We start from the raw sequence: 27529 nt of genomic DNA, 5'->3' as shown, positions 1-27529 counted from the left end.
TCCCTTTCAGACTTCCCTCCTGTTACTCTGACTGCTGGCAGGCCATGAATGGGAGCTCACATGCCATGTGTAGTCCCATTTGTATACTCCAGAAGATAGACTTTCCCCCCACCCCCAAGTTCAGAGGAAAGGCTGTCTGCATGCATCTTTAAGCTAGATACTGAAGTATTTCTGGCATCACATTTGCATTACACCCATGCAGTGTTATCGAAGGAGATCCCAGAAATCTTTGCTGAGCCATTACAGAGCATTTGCTATAAATGCAAATCTCTTGGGGTCCAATTTTCATAGTACTGTGTACCCTGCAGGATAAAAGTTATGCCCGTTCTCAATAACACCTGGCGTGGGGGTGAGGGGGGATGTTTGTTTGTTTCCCATAAGCACCACGGGAGGTATGGAAACAAATGAAATCTGAATCCCATTTACCAAATAATAGCATTTATATTCTTACATCATCAATTTGCCATCTACCAGGTTCAGGATGCAGAGCCAGGTCTCTCAGTAGCCACTACAGAGACTGGAGGGAAGCAACTTAAAAGGTGATTGTAGGACTTGCACTTATATTAACTGAGAAACATAACCTTTAGGAAAGGATTATTCACTTTAAATATCAAATGCCACTTAAGATGTTGAAATAACCATTTGACTTCTTTCGTGATAACCCATAAAACTTTCTTATGGTAATTTCCTTTGAAGTAGTTAAAAGTCCAGTTTTCTTATGTTATTGATTTTAGAAATATAAATATAATATCTTATAAATATAATATTTTATGGAGGAGAAATTGATTTCAGTCACACCACAAACAGTGGTAAATAAAATCAAACTTTTGTTGTGTCTTATATTAGTCAGGTTTCAGTCAGGAAAGAAAGAACCCATGCCAGGTGGTTCAACAGAGGAAATTTAAGGTAAAAAACTAGTTATAAAAGTAAAAGGGGGGCTTCCCTGGTGGCGCAGTGGTTGAGAGTCCGCCTGCCGATACAGGGGACACGGGTTCGTGCCCCAGTCCGGGAAGATCCCACATGCCGCGGAGCGGCTGGGCCCATGAGCCATGGCCTCCGAGCCTGCGCGTCCGGAGCCTGTGCTCCGCAACGGGAGAGGCCACAGCAGTGAGAGGCCCGCGTACCGCAAAAAAAAAAAAAAAAAAAAAAAAAGTAAAACGTGGCAATGAGGCAACTCAGAGATGAGCAACAGTAGGGACCATTCCCACCTCTGGGCTAGAGGGGCACAGGGAAGGTCACAGATACTACCTGAGACGCCTCCTGAGATGGGAGGGGAGGATACCTTGATACGAGGCTTCTCCTCTCTCCGGCTCTTCAGTCTCCCATTAGGTCCTTCCATTCTGCCAACCGTATGGAGAAGACGCTGGAAAGAGAGCCTGAGCAATGTAGTGCGCAGATACTTAGCTCAGGTTCCCTTGAACCCTGAAAGCTAAGCAAGGTTAAGCGCTAATGCATTACTGGGAGATGCAATCCCAGGGAAGCAAGAGTGAGAGGAAAAGGGAAGGGAGGCATAGAAGCACGGCGGAACACCTCTACCACTACGGTGAAGCGTCACTGAGCAGGACGCTGCCTCACTGAGCACAGCTCAGCCTCACGGAGGTCTCTGGACAGGCTGCTGGGACTGTCTGTTGGAGCAAGGAAGGGAGAAAAATGTATGCACTCCTGCCATTCTATTTTCTGCTTCCTGTGGTCAGCGTCTGCTCACAGGACGTGATGTCATCTGACTCCTTTAGGCAGCTGCTGGGGAAGCCAGTGTCCGTGTCCTGCTATGTGGACCTTCTTTGAATTTGGAAGCAGCAAGGGGAGAAGTCTCTGTGGGTCTTACACAGTCTGGTCTGGGCTCCTGCTGTGCTGAATTGCCAAGGAGGCAGTTCTAGAACCCAGTGCCTCCTCTGGGGGAGAGAGAGTCACCTGCAGATGCCAGAAGATGACACAGTAGTGGTAGGCTCTGAGGTAGGAGTTGCAGAAGCATCCAGAACCCTCAAGAGCCAGGGGCCAAGGGCCTAAGAGACAGGTCAGGCAAAAAGAATTTGAGGCAGCACGTAAACTATGGACAATGGATCTGCAAGCAAACAGCAAGGGCCTGGCACTTGTATTGGTCTCCCATACCAAGCCTGCTGCTATTTTCCTTGGTGTGGGGAAGGCAGGAAAGAGGTAAGAAGGGGTGGGAAGGCAAGGGGGAGAAAGTGAAAGAAAGGAGAAGGGAGGCAATAGAGATCGGGAACTAACATTGATCAGGCATATTCTCATGCAAGTACAAGAATGGATGACATCGTTTCAATTATTCCTTAAAACAACCCTTTAAAAGCAGATATTATCACCCCATTTTATAGATGAGAAGTCAGAGGCCAAGAGGGCTTGAATCACTTGCCCCAAGCTTTCTCAGCTAGTGGTTAAGAAATGCCGAGCTGAGCTTGGAGCCAATCCAAAGCTCTTATCAACCCACAGCCACATGTTGTTCAACCATCTTTCATTATGTGAACTGACATATTTCCTACAAATGCAAGTTTCAATTGCTAAAGCTGATTTTCTTAATAGTTTACAATGAAGTTATAAATAGAGATCCACTTTAAAATTGCTGAGGGAACAGAATCTAGAACTAAGCAGGCAATAAATATTAGTGAAGGTGGTCGGGGGAGTCTGACAGAGGTGGGGAAACCGGCAGAGAATCCCAGGGAAAGGGTCCTGGGGATTGCTTTCATTCGCCTCCTGTTCTTTCTTTTCCCCTCTCTTCTCTTCTAGTTTTCTCTTCCGTTTAGTTCGTTTTTGGATTCTTTACTCCAAGATGATGGTTTGGGTCTGGGACTTTAGGCATGGAAAGTAGAAATCACTACTTCCCCCCTTCTCACCTGGCCTGTCAAGACAGAATTATGGAGACCATATCATAAATGGCTCTTCATTACACATGCCATATTGTCCTGTGGTAAAATACACCCTAGATATGTGGAGAAAAGCCCAGATACACATATTTTTACAAACTATATATTTCAGAATTGGGTTAACTATTTTTTCCCTGAACCATCTGAACTGAGGTGCAGATATCATGAAACTTCATACCTCAGCTTTTGTCTTCTAAGCATAAGGGCAATTCTCACATGGCCATAAGACCAGCTAAGAAAGTTAGCAATAACATCACCAACCACAGCTGTCCTGTTCACCTCAACTTCCCCTTTTTGTGAATCAAAACAAACTACCCATTGAACTTGTTCATAGTTAATGCAACCATTTTGGCAACCAATGAAACAATGACATAGTTCCTTCATTATGTAATATTTTCTAAATTCCACTGCAGGATGGCAGGTTCTCAACAAAAATTGTCCACAGGAATATCAAAATTCCTTATCTGAGAAGCTTATGATTACATAATGATGATGTGATCTGCCCCAGCTACTAAAAACATACTGGCTACAATTTTGAAAAAAGTTAAAGACAAAATACTGGGTTCCTTTTTGTATTTTATTATGTATGTGAAAGCATGAAATTATTATAGTGTCTCTGGAAGAGAGAAAACTTTGCAAGCACTGGTCATAATGAGAAATTCTATGGAATCATCATTAATTTATTCACAGCCACTCTGAGTAATACCTACACCTTCACCTCTCATGCTTTGACCAGTGTTTAAGATGGTCTCCTGGTTACTGAACTTTTTGGTGATCACCTTAGCCTCAGATCTAGCTTGTCTGCCACTTTTGGGGACAGGTGCCGATAGGACCTGCTGCTGAATCACATGACACTGGGCAGAGAAGGAACGCAGCAGAGCTGTTGTTTCTTGCAGGTGGCAGTGGCCAAAGCAGGGCTCATTTTCTTTTTTAAGTAAATATTTATTGAAGTATAACACACATACAGAAAAGTAGAGAAGGAAGGCAATAGCATGAGTACACATTGGACTCTTACTTCTGGGTCTTTTCTTTAGCTGATCCCACTGCCTAGAACTCTCTTCCACCAGATATATTCAGGACTTACTCCCTTTCCCTCTCTCAAGTCTTTACTCAAATGGCATATCTTTGTGAAGCCTTACCTGACCACCATATGCAAAATTGCAATCCCCAATTCCACGTGCCTCCCTATCAAGACTGGGACTGAGATGAGGCAGGTGAAGAACTTAGGGCACAGACCCTAAAGTGGCCCCCCATCAACATCCTGCAAGTGCAGGGTGGGATGTGCACAACGCTGAGGGTTTTCAGGGCCTCTTTAAGTCTGGTCCCTAGGCACTAGGCTTGCCTCACCTTGGTCCCTGCCCTGAACCCTATTCCTCTTTCTTGCTGTAGTTTTCTCAAAGCCCTTTTCTAGGATAGCGCTCCTCAAAGATGGGGATATGATCTGTTTTATTCACTGATTGTGAATGCATAATGTGAATGAATGAATGGATGAATGATTGAATGCGTATGCCCTGCATAAGCATTTCATTCCTCCTTCTAGCAGTATATGTATTACATTATGTCAGATTTTGAGCTTCTTAACCTCAGTGATCATCAGGTCTTTTCATTTATTTGTCCGCATGCATAACACCACGTCTGGCACACTGGGCCACTAAATAAATGTTGGTTAAGTAAATACATATCTGCCAACTTCTGAGATATAATTTTGGTTCTCAGCATAACATGCCATCATTCTGACAGCTGTTTTTACACAAGGAAGAGCTTAGTTCTTGAAAATAACTGGTGATAATGTGCCTGAGGTTTGCACAAGTTACTGATCCCCTCTGCAGCTGTTTCTTCATCTGCAAAATGTAAACAATTAACTTCACTGCATGGAGTGGTTGTGAGGTTTAGTGTAATTCTGTACAGAGGGCCTTGCACATGGTCTCGTTCAATGTATATCCATTTTTATATGATTTTTGTTACATTTCCCCTGTAATAAATTACTACGTAGGGATTTTCCTAAACTGATATTTTTCTATAATTCTTTCAAGGCTCTCTTCAATTTCCTATTTTTTATTCTCTTTGAATTCTTCATTTTCATTTCTTTTGTTTATGTAATATTCCATATTATTTCCCTCTTTTCTTTCACAAACATTATTGAGTAATTATTGAAAAATTAATATGTACCAATAACTATGCTAGCACTGTGAAAGCAAAAGAAACTTAAATATGGCCCCTTCCTTTGAGGAACTCATGGTGTAGCTGGAAAAAATTGTATCAGCAATTAGAGTCCTTTGTTGCCCAAGCTCTCATGCTGGGTGCCATGGGGACACAGGAGGGTAGGACTAGCCCTTCTCTCCCTCAGCTGATTTTCCTACGGTCCTAATTAGGTAGGACCAGTGTCTTTATTCTGTTTAGTCTTCCAGGCATTTCCCTTCTGAAGCAAATTTCTCTGTTTCCTTTGACTTATCATTACTTTTCCTTCATTATATTCTCTCGATGCTGTTTTCTTTCTTTTGTCCTTTTTCTAAACAAAGCCTAAATTTAAAAAATCCATTTCAAGTTACTTCAGAAACGTAGTCGTAAAGTTAACACTTGATTTCCTATGTCATAAATACTTTAAGACTCCTACAGTGTATATGGAATTGAATCATAACCTTGTGTGAAGCAGCAGGTCATCTAGTCTTACTAACAATAAACAGAGCACCATGTACACAGGATGTAAAAGGAATCAAAACAGTCCCTGTGTCTTGGGAAGTCTTGGTCTTTCAAGCGCAATTTCAGAGAAATATCAAATCTCTTATCATGACTCAGAGCTGTCATAAAAACTGTTTTATGGTGACAATACATTATTTAGTTATTGAGTGTATACTCCATGCAAAAGAAATATCAGTTAGTATAAAAATACTTTAAAATATCAATACCTGTGATATGGGGGAGATTAAAATGTAGAGACAATAATTTAAGAATTTTTTAAAAAGTATCTGAATGAAACATATCTACCATATACATGTGAAACAACTAGAGGACAAAAGCTAACTGACTTGTGGTAATAAACTACCAAGTATATTTTAATTATAGAGAATTCCAAATAAGGTAATATTTCAAAGGGCTCACTGCACCAGAAATACTTCCTGGAGCATGTGTCAGGACTCGAAAGTAGTGACATAGATGGGCTGATGGAGGAAAGATGATATTCTAAATGGAAAGGAATATTCTTTCTTTTATTAAAATATATTTATTTCTTTATTGTTGCATGTTAAAGCCATGGATTAAGCAACACACACACTCTCTCTCTTTTGTCCTTCTTAAAATCTATTCTCTAAACAGCAGCCATAATAATCCTTGTAGAAAGCAAGTCAGATGGAAAGCAAATTAGATGATGTATCTGCCCTACTTGAAACCTCCCTCCAAAACAAACAATTATGTGGACATTAATGAGGATGTAAGCAGGGGATGGCACAGAGGCTGCCTTCCTTGTTTGGCGGACTTATGTAAGAGATTATTAACCGTCAAACTTAGGTGCAGAAACAAGGACCAGGGACTAAGTGGAATCACTGACCAAAGAGCTTATATTTCAAAGGTATTAGAAAAGGAAGACACTGACATTCCTTGAGTGGCCGAATTACATTTTTAAAAAAGGTTCAACTCAACACTCGTTCATTGGCCAGCTACTGTGTGTTCTTGGTACATTTATTGATGACTAGGATCTGAAAACAATGAAAGTATGGCATGATTCCCTTCTCTTGAGGAGCCCACAGGCCATCAAGATGATCTTGGCAGCTGTGTGCATGTAACTCTGGAGTGAGAAGTAATTAGAGGCACGTTATATGACTAGGAGACAGGGACCAGAATTCAGCTTTCTGAGTCTAGAGGGGTGGCTGAGAGACAGAAAAGACAAATCCCATATTTTAGACATTGTATGGCAAAAGTGCACATATTTGGTGGCTGAATAAGAAGTAATAAAAAAATAACTCCATTTGAGCAGTTCCTTTTTCATTATTTATTAGAGGTATAAGCCAATCACTTATTCATTCATTTATTCAGTCATTTAAAGGCTAATCTTAAATACTTTCCATGTGCCAGTTACTCATAGGATCTACCTTTCACCAGTCATTCTGCATAAATAAATTGTTTAGCATTATTATCTTTTGAAATCGTCTCATTCATAGTATTCATTTTATAGTTAGGAAAAAGATAAAGCTGACTGAAGAGATATACACTATTTTGTACTTCTTATACTCATTAAAGTAAAAAGCAGTACTCATTTATTCAATTTTCCTCATGGCACTTAGAAAAATTTATAATTTGGAATATCGATTTCTTATGCTTATTCTGAGGATAAGTGTGAATTTTTCAAAAAGACAATCTGAGTCTACTTTCTAAAGTTATTTGAAAGTAAAAGAAGAAAAAGGAAACCTTTTACAGTTTCTGAAAATACAATGTCATTTGATATTTTTCATGTAATTCTAAAATAGTGGTATAAATTTCGACCAGATTTGCAAGAAGATAATTTTATTTTCACAAAGGATAGAATTTGTATGATTTTAAGGTATGGCAATATTTACAGTTTAATTTCTGACTTTACATATGAGAACATTTGATTATGTCGACTGTGTTAGGGAGGGACCTCTGTTTCTAGCCATGCGGGAGTAACAGAGTACAGACTTTGTCTTCTGCTGTAAACAACCAGAAAACTTGACACAGTATATGAAATGACTATGTTCAGACATTGGAAAACAGTGCATGACCTTGAATTCAAGGAATTGAAAGGAAACAAACAAGGTGAACCCTAAAATCACTCTGGCTTTCTGTCTGGAGGCAATTTCCTAGTTGTTGTTTAGTGAGAAAGAACACAAACAGAGGGGGTTTCCCTGGTGGCGCAGTGGTTGAGAGTCCGCCTGCCGATGCAGGGGACACGGGTTCATGCCCCGGTCCGGAAAGATCCCACATGCCACGGAGCGGCTGGGCCCGTGAGCCATGGCCGCTGAGCTGCGCGTCCGGAGCCTGTGCTCCGCAGGGGGAGAGGCCACGACAGTGAGAGGCCCGCGTACCGCAAAAAAAAAAAAAAAAAAAAAGAACACAAACAGAGCTTGGCTATCTTGAAAATTTAAGAAGACAGAAATCAGAGTTTAAGAAGGCCAAGGCGGCCAGAATTTGTAGTGCAGAGGAAGGAAGAGGATGGATCTATGCAGAAAAAGAGTCCCAGAAGTTGGCATATGAGTTTTCATGAGTGTTTGACTGAATCTGTATGAGCAGGGTAGAATTCAGAATGTCCAGGTAAAGAACAATTAATGGGAAGCTGGATTCCCAGAGGTCACACAAGGCCAAGAATTGTCCCAGTTTCTACAAGCCCTAGTGGAGACGCTTTGCTGAATACACAAAGAGTTGAGTAGAGATCCCAGCAGGGTCATAGTTTATAATGAGGCTAAACTATTCCTAGAGTAGAGACTATTCTAGACTTGCCCTAAAAAATGAAAAACAAGACTCAAGCCTGAGCCACAGGTGACTTAGCTGCCTGCTGGAACAAAGGCCAATACTACTTCAAGAGAAAAATCCAGCACTCTACACCTTATGTCCAGCATCTGGTGAAAACATTTTAGACATGTGACAAAGCGAGACACATTACCTGAAGGAAAAGCAAGCAATAGAAACAGTCCCAGATATTATATTGATGATGGAATTAGAAGTCAAATTAAAATACCTACTGTAAATACATATGAAAGGATTTAAAAGAAAACGTGCATATCACGAGAAGACACATGGAAATATAAGAACATAAAATAGAATTTATACAATGAAAACCAAAGTATATTAGAAATAATTTTTTAATGGATGGGATTAACAACATATTAGACATTATGAAAGTACAAATCAAGGAACTTATAACAATATAAAAAGAAAAATGTATTTTTACTTTTCTAAGAATTATTAATACATATTAATATACATAATGATACGATTCAGCTGTTTAATTCCTTTTATAAAAGAAATTATTATTGAAAAGCTTCCACATCCAACATGGAATGAACTGAAACTCACATCTGAACTCTGGTACAATAAGGTATATCCCAATCCATGTATTTAAAGTTCCTCGACATATACGATTTTTTGAAAAGTTACTTTTCTAAAAAAATCATAGTTTGAAAGCAAGTCCTCATCTGAAAAAAAAAATGTCTTTCTGGAGAAGCGATCTGTAAGGCATATGAAATATTGCTATGTTATAGGTCATACGGAAAGGAGAAGTCAGTTGCTGCTGGATTTGCACTGCCTGCAAAGAGAATGAATATGTGCAAGATGAATTCACCTGCAAAGCTTGTGACGTGGGATGGTGGCCCAATGCAGATCTAACAGGTAGGAGCTGCCTCACTTGTAAGCCCTGTCCCTGACTGTTGACCTTTCCAATGTGCCTGTTGTTTAAAATGATAGTGATTATCTCATGTCTTTTTCAATGTTTATTTACATTGTTACTGCTCATGTCAAAGTGTACACATAAACCTCTTATACGATTTCCGTAATCTATATTAAAAGTTCATTTAGGGCTTCCCTGGTGGCGCAGTGGTTTAGAGTCCACCTGACGATGCAGGGGACAGGGGTTCGTGCCCCTGTCCGGGAAGATCCCACATGCCACAGAGCGGCTGGGCCCGTGAGCCATGGCCGCTGGGCCTGCGCGTCTGGAGCCTGTGCTCCGCAATAGGAGAGGCCACAGTAGTGAGAGGGCCGCGTACCGCAAAAAAAAAAAAAAAAGTTCATTTAAATATAAAAGTGTATTCAAAGGTTATTCTTGTATACAAGTTGTTCCTGTTTTTCTTTTTAAAAATTTTATCTGAAGATATTTCTAGTCACCTGAATTTATATTCGCAAATATTTCTTGAACATCTATATATGAGGCACTATTGCAGGGCGTAAAGGTACAAAAATAAGTGAAACACAGCCCCAGCTTTATTTACTTAAAATATATCAGGGAAGAAACATGTAAAAGTATAAAATAAAATAGTTATTACTACAATAGAGATATTTATAAACTACTGTAAAGTTTGTTAGGCAGATAAGGAGATGAAAGAAATTCCAGACAGAAAGTAGAACATGGGAAACATGAAAGCATGTAGTACATTTGGAGAAAACCATGGAACAAGTATATGGGGTTGTTTGGTAAATGCAAGGCCTAGTAGATACGTGGTCAGAAATGAGACTGGATGAGTACACTGGCAGCAAATGGTAAGGAGCTTCTGTAGGACCTTTTTATAAATGTTTGGATTTTGGCTTTAAGCACAGGAGAACCACTGAAGAATTTAAAGTGGTGGATAACATCATGATATCTGTGTCTCAGAAAGATGACCCTGGAGGTAGTATGGAGGAGAGTAGTGAGCCTAGACTAAAAATAGAGAGAAGTTAGGAAGCTATTATGTTCGTCCAAGTGAGTAAATTCAAAGGGTGTGAACTAGGGCAGCTGCTACAGCAATGGAGAGGAATAAATGAATGCAAGAGACGATTTACTCATAAAATCAATGGGACTCCTGTGGATGGATTACATGAGTTTATAAGCTTCCCAAGAGCAATGTTCAGGTATGAGTTTTGATTTCCAAAGACCCTGGTATGAGTTCACGGATGAGAGGTGTTTCACAGTTACTTTTCAAAAATTTTAAAAGTGATAAAGCTATAGAAACTTTGTCTTTGAGTTCATGGAGACCTTGTCATCTGAGTAATGCAATCCCTCATTTTAGAACGACAAAGCTGAGGCCTAGAGAGGTGTACTTGTGTGCCCAAGGTCACGCAACTAGTTAGAAGCAGGTCGTAGTTCACTGACTGCTGATCCTATGCCTCCCTGTGTGCTGCTGATAATCATTAGGGTAACATTCATGATTGCTGTTTACTTTTTGACTTGTTCCCAAATAAGAATACAAAACTAAGAAATTGTGTGGCTTATTCAACGGGCATCAAAAATGGCTGGCTGAGTAGAATCAGGTCACATAATTAAAATTATACTTTGTAAGTGAGAGACCTTGTAAAATGTTAACCCTGTTAGAAAATAGACTGAGTATCAGAAAGCTTTTAGAAATCACCTGGTACAAAGGCCATTTTTAAATGAAAAGAAATTAGATCAGAATATTTTTGAAGGTACAAACTATACCTCACCTGTTTATTCTCTAGCTGAAAACTGGTTTTCAACTTCAATGTGCCTAAAAATTACCTGGGAATTACCCATCTACAGAGACTCCCATTCACTGTTTCTGAGATAAGACCCAGCAGATTCTGAAGCACTTAGTCCCTGTTCCATCCCTTGAGAAACATTACTCTCTGGCTCATAGCCTGATGCCTTGAACATAATTGCTGCCTGATAAATATTTGTTCTATTGAGAGGATTAGAAAGAAGAAGGGACTCACCCAAGTTCATCTACATAAATACAGATCCTCAATAAGAGAAGCCACCACTAGAATCTAGGGGTTTTTGTCCCTGGGTCTAATGCCCTTTCAGTATGCATTTATCTCATGGTTGCATGCAATGGACTGACTTGGAAAAGCTTTTCCAACCTCATTCTGGACACAGGCCTCCTTTCCCACTTGTACTGTGTCTCTTTTCACAACTTTACCCTCCTTTGTAGCGTGTGCTTCCTGCCGGTCCTTTTCATCTTGAGAAAGCCGTCCCCTTAGATCACCATTGTGCTTGAGAACTGGGCTTGACTTCAGAGTCAGCCCTCAGCTATTTGACTGAGACCACAACTGACCAGGAAGAGGCTCAAAGACAAAACCACCACCTTTCTAAGGTTAATCTTAAACGTCAGAAGTCCTGGCTTTGAGGTACAAGAGTTTTCCTCTTGTCTACACTTTTGGGGCTTCCTCCTTTTCCTACTGCTTCATCTTCCCTTTAAATGGGGGCTTATCTCATACATGATAAAGAACTTCTATCCAACTTTAAAACATTAAAATACAAAAAAAATTTTAAAATCTAATATGTTATAATAATGGAACTCAAAGTCATATGTTTTATTCCCTAGACATCTTCCACTGTGGATATATTGTCTGCCCACTGCCAAATGATCACCGTCATTGATTAAGCCTCTTTGACTTAGTAAACTATTAAAAAAATCCTCCTTGATTATAAATAGGTGACTTTTAATGCAGTTATCTTTCTAGAGAATTTAATCTACTATCATCCATCATATGTGTAAAAATCACTTTAACATTCAAATGAGTTGAGCAAAGCAACAGCTCAGACCGCCTTTATCTGATAACAACAGGCAAGTGGCTACTTTCGGATCATGTATCCAAATTATGCTGTAAGTCTTATACTTAAGGTCTTTCAGAATATGCATCTCTCATACTCATTTATACTTTTTTTTAACGTCTTTATTGGAGTATAATTGCTTTACACTGTTGTGTTTGTTGCTGCTATATAACAAAGTGAATCAGCTATACGTATACATATATCCCCATATCCTCTCCCTCTTGCATCTCCCTCCCACCCTCCCTATCCCACCCCTCTAGGTGGTCACAAAACACTGAGTTGATCTCCCTGTGCTATGCAGCTGCTTCTCACCAGCTATTTTACATTTTGTAGTGTATGTATGTCCGTGCCACTCTCTCACTTCATCCCAGCTTACCCTTCCCCCTCCCCGTGTCCTCAAGTCCATTCTCTACGTCTGAGTCTTTATTCCTGTCCTGCCCCTAGGTTCTTCATAACGGTTTTTTTTTTTAGATTCCATATATATGTGTTAGCATACGGAAATGGATAAAGAAGATGTGGTACATATATACAATGGAATATTATTCAGCTATACTTAGTTTTAATGACACCTACTGTTTCTGCATCCCTTCCAGTCTTACACATGAATGGAAAATGAGATCTAATTTGCCACTTACCTGGTGCCATGTCAGGCTCAGAGCAAGGGCGCAGTACATGGCAATGTGTTTTTGATTGTTGCCATAGTAGCAGTAGTTGTGAAAAGAGAAAACTCACAGAGAGAGAATACAAAAAAATCAGTAAAAATATTCAGAGGAGTATATGCATTGCCTTTAAGTAGGTATTTTATTTTCATGGGTAGATTTTTTTGACTGAATTTTAGTTAAAATGAGAAATCATTCTGTTTGGAAAATAGTATTTTTACTGAAGGTGAAGTTTGTTTAAAATATGCTTAAAATCATTTTATGTGATAGCTACTTTTCATATATGCTTCAAAGACTCTAATATTAATGAATAAAAACATGTTAGTGAGTTTTTGTTTTCATTAGAATATGTTATTTTTTGGCTATGAAGAAAAATATTGTATATTTCTTAGAGGAAGTGACTTCTGAAGCTGTTTTAATAAATTTTTCATATTTTCTTCTTGGGAATATGCACATTTTAATTCAGCATTTAAATTTCACACTTTACTTTTTATGATGCATAAACAGGGATGTCTTCTGCCATGATATTACAACTTGACAGTAGTTTAACAATCTATGGGCCAATTATATGTAATCCAATGCTACTTACTCCTTTTAAAAAGTCAAATAGTATAAAGTAATTCCTCAGAAAGTCAGACTACACTAAATCTCATCAATAAAAAATACTGTTATAGAAATTAACTTTTTAACTATTTTTCCCCATCCCATAGTTACTGCCACCTCTCATATTATCTACTCATTTATTCACTTTTATATTATACACTACCACCTACTTCATGCCAGGTATTTTTTTTTTTTTTTTTGAGAAACTGGGACATGTGGGTGAATGAAACAAGGTTTATATCCTGGAAGAGAAGCTTCATATGAAACCAGACATGTAAACAGGTAATTATAAGCCTTGCAACAGGAGTATGTACAAAATTTCATGTAGGTACAGAGAAAAAAAGCAATCATCTTTCCCTGGGAAGAGAAAAATCTTCACAGAGGAAGGGACATTGAGTTAAACATTAAATAATAATTTCACCTTGTAGGTAATTTATATTAAACATTAAATAATAATTTCACCTTGTAGGTAATTTATATTAATGTAATAATGTTAAAGAAAGCATTTCAATGAAGCCTTATGCAATCATGAAGTACTATTGTAAATGTTATTAAATGCCCCAACACACTTTAGGTAGAATAATTGTGGCCTATCTTTATTTCTTGGTTCATATTAAATTTGTCTTTACCTAATTGGAAAGAAGTCAGATATTAAATTTTAGCCTCCTCCAATGCTTTTGGATCTTACTAGTGAGCCAATGTTTGTTTCAAAAATTAGGAGTAACCCATTGCCCTCAGATCAGAGTTATTACCACTTCTCTTTTTGCTCAGTAGTTTGTAGTGTGCTTGGAGGAAACAGACTTGTCCAGTGGTTCTGGATTGTGTAGAGTAACTCTAACCATAGACACTGCCAGGTCCTTAAGTTCTCTGCGCTTTAGATATAGTATGCACAACTCCCATTAAAGTCTTCTCCTTTTGGGTGCTGGGGGTCAGGTAGGCTCAGGACACTCACTCTTTACCACTGGTTGAACTTAACCGCCCTCCCTTCTAGTCTTAGAATACCCAAACACACTTGGGGGTGGGGCAACTCTTCTCTTTAAACCTCAAAACAGGACAAATAAGTACATTACATCACATATATGAACAATATGGATATTTTGTCTAATTCTCTCAAGATATCAAAGCTAGCACTTCTCAAATTTAGGGTGTCTTAAAAAATAAAAGGAAAGGAAAGGAAAGAATAAAAAACAACTTTTAAGAAGCTTATTCAAAATGTAAATGATCAGTCCCAATCCCCAGGTGATTCTGTTTTGGATGGTCCTGGATTGGCCTTGAAAACTTTGGTTTCCACATGGGGAAAATAATCTAGGATCTTCACACGAGATAAAGTAATCCTAGTGGTGGTGTAGGTATATTGCTTTGGGGTGTTGTTATGACAAACTGCTACTGTTACAACACAAGAATATTTATACTTCTATCATAAGGATGTTTTTCTTCATTTGTCTATAGTATACTGCATAGGATAGGCTTAATTTGCAACTAGACTTGGAAGACTCTATGATTATCTGTTGAGATGGCTGAGTATCAGTCTTTGGTTTCTGGCTACATTAAGGGCACTGGGATTTATGATATACAGTTTAAAGTTTAAAACTCCACTGATGACAACCAAAGTCAGTTCATTTACTGGTGCATTTCCCCTGGCATATTTTATTAGACAGGTTGTCTTGGCTCTATGACTTGAGGGTCATAAAAGACTTCACTGAGAACTTCTATCTTGAGCTGTCTCAAAACCAGTGTTCATTGTGCAGATTTTGGTAGCTCGATCCACAGTTGAAGTATGCCTGTGTAGGAATAAGGGTCCTAGAGAGCTTGCACCTGGATACCTCTTGATCCCTGGATGCTAAACTGAACTTTCTCTTACTGTACTTTACCTTTTGCCTTTAAATGAAAACATTACATAAGCATGTTCTGTGAGTCTTCTGAATGCTTTCAAATATTTGAACTTGTGAAATATTTGCATATACAAAGCTTATTGTTATAACATACTTAACAATAGCTTGATATAATTGAATTACTGAGTTAGAGTAATGATTGTCTCTAACAAAACCCAGGTTTAGGCAAGTCCTTATTACTAGTGTGGAGAACATTAAAGACAAACTCAGGTTTGTATAGCTTTTATCAATAAAGTAGAAAAGTATGAATAAGCAAGAACATACAAAGGAGAGTATGAAAAATATAAGAATCTTAAGATAATCTTGCACAGAAGACCACTGTGTAGTTATCAGCTTGCTTCAAGTTTCTTGGGTTAACAGTTAACTTTCATGAGCCTTCAGCTTCTGGAGGCTCTCTGCAAACCTCAGTTTAAAATCACTAAGGGATGTTACCTTCAGCAGTATTAAGGTTCCCTTTTACTTGTCCAGAGGTTTGGGAATGAAGGCAGCCTTATATAATTTAAATTCATGAATAAATGTTCTGATGAAAAGTTCCCATATCACTAGATTGGTAAGTTGGAACATGCTTGCTAAGACTACACGTCTGATCATATTTTTGCCATTATAAGTATTGTGGCTTTTCAATAGGGGAATGCTTCAACCCATCCAGAAGATAAATACACTATTTAAGCTAGTATATATTTATAAACCATAGAAGGAGACCACTGTATGCAATGCATGTGGAGTTACTCAAAGGATTCTTTTGCCATTGTATCAGTCAGTGCCCCCGACCTTTACAGTTTTGCCAGATTAATTTAATTACAAATGAAGCATGAACTGGCCACATCTGCTATCCTGGGAATGTTTTCCCACTAGTGTTTAATTTTGTGGCCAATTTGTTTCTACTGAAATGAGTTCTTTCACTTTTTCCATCAGAATTTTATCTAGTGTATGTTGGATATTTCATCTGGTGCTACGAGTTAGCCATCTGGTTTTGCCAGAATTATCCTTATGCATCTTACAACACAATCATTCTGGTATTTCTTTTAAGAATCTCTTTTCTGGCTAGAGTTTGTGTACCTACAATTGAATTCTTGAACTTCTCCATGGATTTGTTATTATTAATAAGTTATTTGTTGTTCTATATGAGACTCTGTAAGGACTCTTAGAGCAGTCTGTTTAGCATGATTGTCTCTAAAATATTTCTGTTATCTTTCATAGTACTAGAACGGTATTAGCTTTTATAGTACCTTTTTTTTTTCTAAATGCAGGTCTCAACCTTTATGGCAGCAATTATTTTATATAACACCAACACATCAAGAAATTAACTATCCTTAGGCAAGGAGACTAAGCATTGGCTATAGAACTAAGAGGTTGGGTAAATTTGCTTTTAATGGGTAAATTTGTTATATATTTCTGTGTAACAAATTACCCCCAAACTTAGTAGCTTACAGTGACACACATTTATTATCTCACAGTTTCTGTGGGTCAGAAATGCACAGTATAGCTGAGTTCTCTGCTTCATGATCTTTCACAAAGCTAAAATCAAACTGTCAGCTAGCGATGGGGTCTAGTCTGAAGGCTTGATTGTGGAAGGGTGCACTTCTAAACTCACTTAGTTATTGGCAGGATATAATCCTCAAAAGATTGTTGAATTGAGGGCTTCAGCTTTCTTTTCATTTTTTTAGCTGGTTATTGCATGGGGACTGTTCTCGGTCCCTTGCCATGTGGACCTTAGCAGCATAGGAGGTTGCTTCATCAGAGCCAGCAAGAGAGTCTGAGTCTGCTACTAAGATGGAAATTATCTTATGTAACCCAATCGCAGGAGGGGCATCCCATCAACTTTGCTATATTCTATAAAAAAGAAACAAGTTATAGGCCTAGTTCATACTCAAGGAGAGAGTATTATACAAGGACATGAATCCCAGGATGTGGGGATTATTCGGAACCATTTTGGAAGATGCCTACCACAATGAACAATGGTTTTTTGACATTGCTATGCTGTTAATACATATAGATCATGGTGTAGCATTTTCATATTTATACAAAAAAGAAAGATTTGTGATGATCTAGGTATCTATGATAATCTGTATACTTATGTACTCTGTTTCAATCCATCTTCCTATTTCTGTGGAGTCTTTCATCCATAAGAATTCTGAAACAAAAGCTGTTACTTGGATAACGTCTTAAATTATACATAGTATAGGTATTTTCATGACTAAATCAGATATAATTTGATCAGGTGTAAGAATTATAGCACATCTTGTCTGGCAGTAAATCCTGTATGTTAAAATTGTGTGTGTCACCAAGAATAATGTATTCTTATAATAATAGTCTCAAAGTCCCAGTTATATGTTGGAGCATAGGATTATCAAAGATTTTCACTATTTGAGTGGTTTTATTAAACCAAGGTATTTGATGTTCTATTAATAGTGAGATGATTAGTAGACATAAAGGCATCTATATCAATAAGGAAGAGATATTGCTTCCCCTGGGAGTTCAGAGAACAGACAGGGAGTTCTTGGATGCCAATGTCTCCCCTGGAGTTAAGTCATTAGACAGATTTTAGGTAGTTATCCTGAGTTTTACTAATATGGGGTAATGGTTCTTTAAATTACACTTTTATTTGTGATAGCTATAGGTTTTCTTATCTATAGGTTCCCAAATCACAGAGAGTAGAGGCCCTTTTAGACGTCTTACCTAAAGATCCATGATTATATTGATTTCTTGTTTATTTACTATATAACTCTATCTGGAAATGTCTAGTCACATATTGGATATTTTCTAACTTGGTAATTTAAAATTTTTTTTTTCTGTTTGATGGCCCTAATTCAGGTCTGAGCCCGTTTGTAGAGAGGCTATAGTCCTTGTTATGTCAGTTATTGAGTCTACCCCAGAATTGTTTGAAGGTTTCCTAAAATCTATCTTCCATCCTTAATTTGAATCTTTATTGAAAAAAAAAAGTCTGAAATTGCTTTATGTAATGCATTTTCTATTTTTATTTTTTAAATGTTACACCACTGGGTTATTTAAATCTTCCCTTTTGTAATGTGCTGCTTTTTAAATATTTTCCTACATGAGGCTAACAATTAACTGATTTAGTTGGTACATATCTGTAGTGCAGTACAATAAGTATCTAATAAAAATCCTGAATTCTGCAGAAAATATTTTGCCTGTGTCCCTGAAGTTTACGAAAATCATTAATTATAGCTCTCAATTTGGCTCTAGACCAGGGTTTTAATTCAAATTCAATAGATCTGACTTGTGTTCTAGAAATTTAAAATGCAGTATTCTTTTCTAATAAAAGCTCCAAAGACAGAATAGCTCATTTACAAAACCAGGTTGCATAGAAAAAGAGAAATGCAAAGAGGGTCGCTTTCAGGAGGTTACAAAGGCCTTGACAAAGACTCCACTGGAATTTGAATTTAATTTAGCAGCCTCAGTATGCCAATTAATTAAAGGAGCTGAATATCGACTCTTAAGTATTTTATCTCCAAATGGGTCTATAGCTGTTCTTAAATATTTTAATTTATTGATTGTGTTACATCAAAAGTTCCCCATAATGGTCATTGTTATTCTAACTATGTATCTATCTAATCATCTTTCTAAACTGTATCAAGGAAATGGAAAGATTTAGAATTAAAATGTGACTTTTTTTGGAAGCAGAAGTTCTTCCAGGAAGAGGCTGAGTCTCTGACACAGACAAACCCCCGACACAAAAAAGAGAGAGGCCAGGGCTTCCCCGGTGGCGCAGTGGTTGAGAGTCCGCCTGCCGATGCAGGGGACGCGGGTTCGTGCTCTGGTCCGGGAAGATCCCACATGCCGCGGAGCGGCTGGGCCCGTGAGCCATGGCCACTGGGCCTGCGCGTCCGGAGCCTGTGCTCCGCCGCAACAGGAGAGGCCGCAACAGTGAGAGGCCCGCGTACCGCACAAAAAAATAGAGAGGCCACTATGATCAGTCAGAGGCATGTGCTTCTGAGTGGTTTGCACTCATATATTAAATGTGAGTCTGATCTGAGCTAGGTGATTATCAGAAGCCAGGGCTGACACTGACTGGTTACATGCAAAAACTGTGTTCGCTGATGGGAGCTTTAAACAGGTTTAAAAGAGGTTCTGGTGGTTCCTCGCTCTCATGGCTACAGAACAATGAGTCTCTTCCTAAATTTATGGAAATACATATTTTTATTCTCACAATTTGGGAAATATGGCCCAGACCAATCACAAAATTCTGTGAAGGGGTTGTTGCCAGGACTTGACAAATGTTTTTCTCTCTGTAAAATACAAAAGAGACTTTATTCTGGAAGGAAAAAATAAGCCAGGCATTTAGGAACACAGCACTGTCTCTCCTTTCAAGAGATGGGTGAGAGGAGATTTCATTCTTCTTTAGTATGTCTATTAGAGGTTGATAACTCAAAGGCCCTCAGATGCCACGTTCATAACTAAAGAGGTGAGACTTAGAGTGAGTAATATAATATGTGCTAAATAGGAGAATGCAGATTCTTCTAAAGAATTCAAATGAAATTTATGTTTAAAAAGTTTGCTGGCTGGCCAAAATAAAAGAGAAAGAAAGAAAGAATAGAAAAGAAAAGAAAGAAAATGCTTGTCTATGATCTGGACTTGCCTCTGGTCAAATAACTGCATAAAAATAAAAATTCTGTTAGTTTATTTCTTACTAACTTATTCTATTACACTGTGACCATTTAACCTTCAATGGAAACACAGTTTAGTTTCCTTCTTTTTCTTTCATTTTCTGAAAGTGTAGAACCACATTCCATCCACGGAGCAGCATCTGTTTATAACACTGGAAGCGAAGATTATATTTATAGGCTTAAGTATGTCACATTAGGCTTGTGATGAGATTAGGTTTGGGAACATGATTGTCCAGAGAAGACAGTGGTGTACGCCTATTTGTGTGATAGAGAGACATTTTTTTAAAAATTAACATAGCTTAAATCATGGAAGATGCAAATATAGCTATGCCTCTGGTAACTAGTAAGCACTATTATTGATCAGCAAAATCTTAGATTCATTTTAAAACTATTTTTCTCATCACAGGCTGTGAACCCATTCCTGTCCGCTATCTGGAGTGGAGCAACATAGAATCCATCATAGCCATTGCCTTTTCCTGCCTGGGCATCCTTGTTACCTTGTTTGTTACCCTCATCTTCGTGCTGTACCGGGATACACCAGTGGTCAAATCCTCCAGTCGGGAGCTCTGCTACATTATTCTAGCTGGAATCTTCCTCGGTTACGTGTGCCCTTTCACTCTCATTGCCAAACCTACTACCACATCCTGCTACCTCCAGCGCCTCCTGGTCGGCCTCTCCTCTGCCATGTGCTACTCTGCTTTAGTGACCAAAACCAATCGCATTGCACGCATCCTGGCTGGCAGCAAGAAGAAGATCTGCACCCGCAAGCCCAGGTTTATGAGTGCCTGGGCCCAGGTGATCATTGCCTCAATTCTTATTAGTGTGCAGCTAACTTTGGTGGTAACCCTGATCATCATGGAGCCCCCCATGCCCATTCTGTCCTACCCAAGCATCAAAGAAGTCTACCTTATCTGCAATACCAGCAACTTGGGTGTGGTGGCACCTTTGGGCTACAATGGACTCCTCATCATGAGCTGTACCTACTATGCCTTCAAGACCCGCAATGTGCCCGCCAACTTCAATGAGGCCAAATATATCGCCTTCACCATGTACACCACCTGCATCATTTGGCTGGCTTTTGTGCCCATTTACTTTGGGAGCAACTACAAGATCATTACTACCTGCTTTGCAGTGAGCCTCAGTGTAACGGTGGCCCTGGGGTGCATGTTCACTCCCAAGATGTACATCATCATTGCCAAGCCCGAGAGGAATGTACGCAGTGCCTTCACCACCTCGGATGTAGTCCGCATGCATGTTGGCGATGGCAAGCTGCCCTGCCGCTCCAACACTTTCCTCAACATTTTCCGAAGAAAGAAACCAGGGGCAGGGAATGCCAAGTGAGTTATCTGACCTGGGTTTGCCTCCCCGCCCCGTCTCTCTCTCTCTCTCTCTCTTCTATTTTCTTCTATTTGACTAAATCATGTTCTTCCATTTCCCCAGTGTTTTTCCTGTCCTTTCTTAATCTTTTCTTTTTTCCAAATCTCACATTCTGTTGCAGTAGGAATGTAGTACTAAAGGTCTTCGTTGTTTTCATTTCTTTGAAAGAGCAAGGAACGTGAAGCAACAACCAGCTGGGCATATATTTATTCTTACCTGCAATCTGCAGATTCGGTTGTGTCCCTAATGTTTTCCTTTTGCGTGGGTCCTCCTTCTGTGGGGTCTGGTCAGAGATGCAATCTCTAGTTCTAATTTCTAGTTTAGATCATGGTTGAGATAGTTTCTGATTTATTTTTATTACTTTGGAGCCATACCATTACTCGTCTGGGATGGAGAGGAAGGAAAGTAGGCACCTGGGGAAGTTTGACTATTTCAAAATTTGAGTGAAGCTGAGCATCAAGTATGTCCTGAAATAAGTTCCCTTGAGCAACTGTCTTACCGTGCCCCTTTTATTTATTGAACTTTAATGTGTACTGTAAACTTCCATAATGCTACGCATGAATTGACCTATCTCTACTACAAGGTTATAACCAGAATGGTTTCCTAGCCATAAAGTACCAAATGAAATAAGGGACCAGATAAAGGTGAAGAGCCCCAAACTTGAGAGTCGGCATTAACATCAAAGTCCAGATTATTTCTATTTTGGTAATTCTTCTGAGTAGTTTATGTAATACACACATTCCTATCTTTTTCCTGACTCTATTTTGCAAAGAAGCATATGCTAAAATTTGCATGTGACATCTCTTTCTGAGACCCATGAAAACAGATTTCATGTCACATTTACAACTTTTAAAATAACGTGGATGCTTGAAGTTCAAGTGGTAGTTGAATTATCCAAAAATTAAACGATTTTCCCCATTAGCAGTATTAATTTCACTTTTTGAAACAACCCTTTGAAAGTGAAGAATTTTAATAGTAATAATTATAACATATACATTGTTTTAGAACTATTCTGTGCACCTGAACATGTCAGCAAGGTAAGGGGAGGGGAATGGGTGTTGTTTTCCCCAATTTTGTAGGTGAGGACACCAAGCCAGTGTGAATTTGTGTGACTCTTAAGTAAATTCCACTTAGTTAGCCATTCTTTGCCTAAGTCTAAACTGGCATGAAATTTCTCATTTTCACATATGTCAAAAAACCTACATGCCTTAAACTTCTGGGTTTTTATCTTTACTGGTCAAGCAGCACCATGCACATCTTTTACAAAAATCAATAATTGGCTTAAGGATCAGATGAGGGAGTCTACGGGAAAATATATTTTCGAAGTCCATCAAGTTTTGTTATCATTTCAAATAAAGACATCCTTAAATTTTTTCAGTGTTAAGGATGAAGCCAATAATTTACACCTACTTCTTGCAGTATCAATTTCAAGTTCTTCATGTGATGCTGATTATAAAAGTTGCTTAGCCGGTTTTTTTCCCTTTGCCCTGATTTTTCATTCCTGCCTCTAAGTTCTAGTGAGCATGAAAGCAAAACAACAGTGCCATGAAATGAGGAAAAAAATTAGACCATAGCCTCAGAGTCCAGATGTACAATGGCATCATGACAATTACCATTAAGAGGAAAGGAATGAGAGGAAACAAAATGAAAAGAAGGGAGAAAACACTCTTTAAACTGGAATGTTTGTAGAGACTAAGATTTCCTTTATCACTTCCCATATGGCTTTATGAGGGTTCCATTCCAACATCCACCATTACCCAGAGCCATGTTTTCTAACTGCCTTTATTATGGTTCTTCAGAAACTTTCATATGATTTTTGGTCATGAGTCATTTCTGAAAGCTGTTATTATAACCATTTAATGGAAAGAGAGAATCTATGTGATCAAGATATCTTCTGGTACTCAGGATTATGCGTTTTTGAAAGCTCTCTCCGGGATTCTATGTACAGACAGATATGGGCACCCATCCAAGAGCGAGGTGACTAATCATTAATACACATTGCTTGGCTGCTGGGATAAAATGAAGTCAGCTTCCCACGTCTATAGTAGCCAGGCACTGTGTTTATTCTGACTACCTTCTCACACCTGGAACTGCTTTCCTTAGAGGTTGAGAATATTCCCTTAATTATTATGAATTTAGAAATTAATTTCATTTAGAATCACGCTATTGAGAGAAAAATCGTCTTGGTCTAAACTGGTTTGGTTGTCTAGGAAGCGCTGCTTTCACCAGTTAATGCATTGCTCAACTATTAGCTGTAGTTTATCAAGCACTATCAGATTATTACAGTAAGGAATAATACTTCTAATTAGTAATTCTAACATGCAGCTTTCTTTGTACAATTGGTAGCTTCTCCAAAGTGTGTACCATACGGCTGAGCTGATCCACAGAGGGTATTTGAGGCTAAAGTTCTATGGAAAACAACCATTTATTTACTCATTTTTCTCCCTTACTCTGCCATTGCTTCTCTTGTAACTCTCTATGAGATTGTACTTTTGAAATAGAAAAATAATTCCAGTGCCTCTGTCTTTACCTTTCTATTGCTGTTTTATGACTTCCTGACCTGTCTCCAAAGTTACAAAAACCACAAAAAATCTAATATTTTCTACAGCAACAAAAATCCAGCAGAGTTTTGCCAACTGAAACAAGGGGCTGAAAACTCTGGGGAACATATCACCCAATGAGTTTATTACCATTCTGGATGTGTAATCCCTACATTTATGGTGCACTGTGGGTGTTCGGCAGTCTGCATATGTAGCTATAAACACAGAACAGATGCTGTAATGAAGAGCTTCCAACTGATCTGTTTGATATTATTCTGAGGAATTGCAAGTCCAACTATATTCTCATACCAGGCTGTTTCTGAGAGAGGGATGATGTTGTGTGTCTGCTTTTGCAAAGTTTACTTCAGTTTGTTATTTTGTTCACAGCCAGATATCTGACACAACCAAAGGCTTGGGCGCTTGCATTTATATTTTCTAAATATAATTTAGGAGGATTTTAATCAATAAATTGGGTATTTGGATTGCTTGAATTACTTATAGTTAGAAATCCTATTAGGCATAATCCTGCCCTGGAAGATCAACTGAATTACAAAATTACAATACCTTTGACATTGCTAATATCTTTAGCTGTTAATGTATTTGCATGGGAAACTATTCAGACCTAAATTAATATAAAGATAGTGGTAAACTTCTCTTTCTTGGCAGTAGAAGAAACATAGAAATCCATAGACATTCATAAGTAAGCAAGTTATTTTGATCCAAGTTACTTATCACTTACTTTTAAAGCAAAATGAGTTAACATTATGTAACTAAAAACTTAAGACATTATGTAAATGACATGCTTTCTTTTTAAAAAAAAACGTTATACCAATGGCTAAAAGTCAAACTAACACTTATAGTCATTTTTTTGATAAATAACTCAACGAGTGCCAAACAATGTGAGGGCGCATGGAGCTGAAATGTGACAGTGCATGCCTGTGACTTTTTGGGTGCATAATTGCAGGCAAAACTAAAAACAATTACAATCACCAAAAAAAGGCATTAAATTGATGCAAGGAAGTAATTTTAAAATATAGGTTTCTAAGTAAATAGTGTATGAGTATGTTCTTGTTTCTTAAGCATTTGTATATATGTTTTTTTTTCTTTTAACATCTTTATTGGAGTATAATTGCTTTACAGTGATGTGTTCGTTTCTGCTTTATATCAAAGTGAATCAGCTATACATATACATATATCCCCTTATCTCCTCCCTCTTGCAGCTCCCTCGCACCCTCCCTATCCCACCCCCCTAGGTGGTCACAAAGCACCAAGCTGATCTCCGTGTGCTATGCGGCTGCTTCCCACTAGGTATCTGGTTTACATTTGGTAGTGTATTTATGTCCATTCCACTCTCTCACTTCATCCCAGCTTACCCTTCCACCTCCCCATGTCCTCAAATCCACTCTCTCACTTCATCCCAGCTTACCCTTCCCCCTCCCCATGTCCTCAAGTCCATTCTCTATGTCTGCATCTTTATTCCTGTCCTGCCCCTAGGTCCTTCAGAACGTTTTTTTTTTTTTTTTTAAGATTCCATGTATATGTGTTAGCCAGTATTTATTTTTCTGTTTCTGACTTACTTCACTCTGTATGACAGACTCTAGGTCTATCCACCTCACTACAAATAACACAATTTCGTTTCTTTTTATGGCTGAGTAATATTCCATTGTATATAGTGCCACATCCTCTTTTTCCATTCATCTGTTGATGGACATTTAGGTTGCTTCCATGTCCTGGCTATTGTAAACAGAGCTGCAATGAACATTGTGGTACATGACTCTTTTTGAATTAAGGTTTTCTCATGGTATATGCCCAGTAGTGGGATTGCTGGATCATATGGCAGTTCTATTTTTAGGTTTTTGAGGAACCTCCACACTGTTCTCCACAGTGGCTGTATCAATTTACATTCCCACCAACAGGGCAAGAGGGTTCCCTTTTCTCCACATCCTCTCCAGCATTTATTGTTTGTAGATTTTTGATGATGGCCATTCTAACCGGTGTGAAGTGATACCTCATCGTAGTTTTGATTTGCAATTCTCTAATGATTAGTGATGTTGAGCATCCTTTCATGTGTTTGTTGGCAATCTGTATATCTTCTTTGGAGAAATGTCTATTTAGGTCTTCTGCCCATTTTTGGATTGGGTTGTTTGTTTTTTTGGTATTGAGCTACATGAACTGCTTGTAAATTTTAGAGGTTAATCCTTTGTCAATTGCTTTGTTTGCAAATATTTTCTCCCATTCTGAGGGCTGTCTTTTGGTCTTGTTTATGGTTTCCTTTGCTGTGCAAAAGTTTTTGTTTCATTAAGTCCCATTTGTTTATTTTTGTTTTTATTTCCATTTCTCTAGGAGGTGGGTCAAAAAAGATCTTGCTGTGATTAATGTCAAGGAGTGTTCTTCCTTTGTTTTCCTCTAAGAGTTTTATAGTGTCCAGTCTTACATTTAGTTTGAGTTTATTTTTGGCTATGGTGTTAGGGAGTGTTCTTATTTCATTCTTTTACATGTAGCTGTCCAGTTTTCCCAGAACCACTTATTGAAGAGGCTGTCTTTTCTCCATTGTAGATCCTTGCCTCCTTTGTCATAGATTAGTTGACCATAGGTGTGTGGGTTTATCTCTGGGCTTTCTATACTGTTCCATTGATCTATATTTCTGTTTTTGTGCCAGTACCATATTGTCTTGATTACTGTAGCTTTGTATTATAGTATGAAGACAAGGGAGTCTGATTCCTCCAGCTCCGTTTTTTTCCCTCAAGACTGCTTTGGCTATTTGGGATCTTTTGTGCTTCCATACAAATTTTAAGATTTTTTGTTTTAGTTCTGTAACAAAACCCTTTGATAATTTGATAGGGATTGAATTGAATCTGTAGATTACTTTGCGTAGTAAGGTCATTTTCACAATATTGATCCTTCCAATCCAAGAACGTGGTATATCTCTCCATCTGTTGGTATCATCTTTAATTTCTTTCATCAGTGTCTTATAGTTTTCTACATACAGGTCTTTTGTCTCCCTAGGTAGGTTTATTCCTAGGTATTTTATTCTTTTTGTTTCAGTGGTAAATGGGAGTGTTTCCTTAATTTCTCTTTCAGATTTTTCATCATTAGTGTAATGCAGGAGATTTCTGTGCATTAATTTTGTATCCTGCAACTTCACCAAATACATTGATTAGCTCTAGTAGTTTTCTGGTGACATCTTTAGGATTCTCTATGTACAGTATCATGTCATCTGCAAACAGTGACAGTTTTACCTCTGCTTTTCCAATTTTTATTTCTTTTTCTTCTCTGATTGCCATGGCTAGGACTTCCAAAACTATGTTGAATAATAGTGGTGAGAGTGGGCAATTTTGTCTTGTTCCTGATCTTAGATGAAATGCTTTCAGGTTTTCACCATTGAGAATGATGGTTGCTGTGGGTTTGTCATATATGGCCTTTATTGTGTTGAGGTAGGTTCCCTCTATGCCCACTTTCTGGAGAGTTTTTATCATGAATCGGTGTTGAATTTTGTCATAAGCTTTTTCTGTATCTATTGAGAAGATCATATGGTTTTTATTCTTCAATTTGTTAATATGGTGTATTGCTTTGATTGATTTGCATATATTGAAGAATCCTTGCATTCCTGGGATAAATCCCACTTGATCATTGTATATGATCCTTTTAATGTGTTGTTGGATTCTGTTTGCTAGTATTTTGTTGAGGATTTTTGCATCTATATTCATCAGTGATATTGGTCTATAATTTTCTTTTTTTGTAGT

The 27529-nt window shown here is 38.2% G+C and overlaps 1 protein-coding gene across 2 annotated transcripts in view; it reads left to right on the top strand.

Moving 5' to 3' along the window:
• GRM1 (glutamate metabotropic receptor 1) overlaps positions 1–27529 on the top strand; it is a 360108-nt gene that overhangs the window by 300082 nt on the left and 32497 nt on the right. For both annotated transcript variants that reach the window (XM_060030499.1, XM_060030500.1), the window contains exons 6-7: positions 9089–9215; positions 20276–21206. In XM_060030499.1, coding sequence (XP_059886482.1) covers positions 9089–9215; positions 20276–21206 — 1058 coding nt within the window. The remainder of the gene's footprint in view (positions 1–9088; positions 9216–20275; positions 21207–27529) is intronic.

The sequence above is a fragment of the Delphinus delphis genome, chromosome 14 (genome assembly GCF_949987515.2).
Source record: "Delphinus delphis chromosome 14, mDelDel1.2, whole genome shotgun sequence".
Lineage (NCBI taxonomy): Eukaryota > Metazoa > Chordata > Mammalia > Artiodactyla > Delphinidae > Delphinus > Delphinus delphis.
This window is presented reverse-complemented; position numbering and strand designations above follow the sequence as displayed.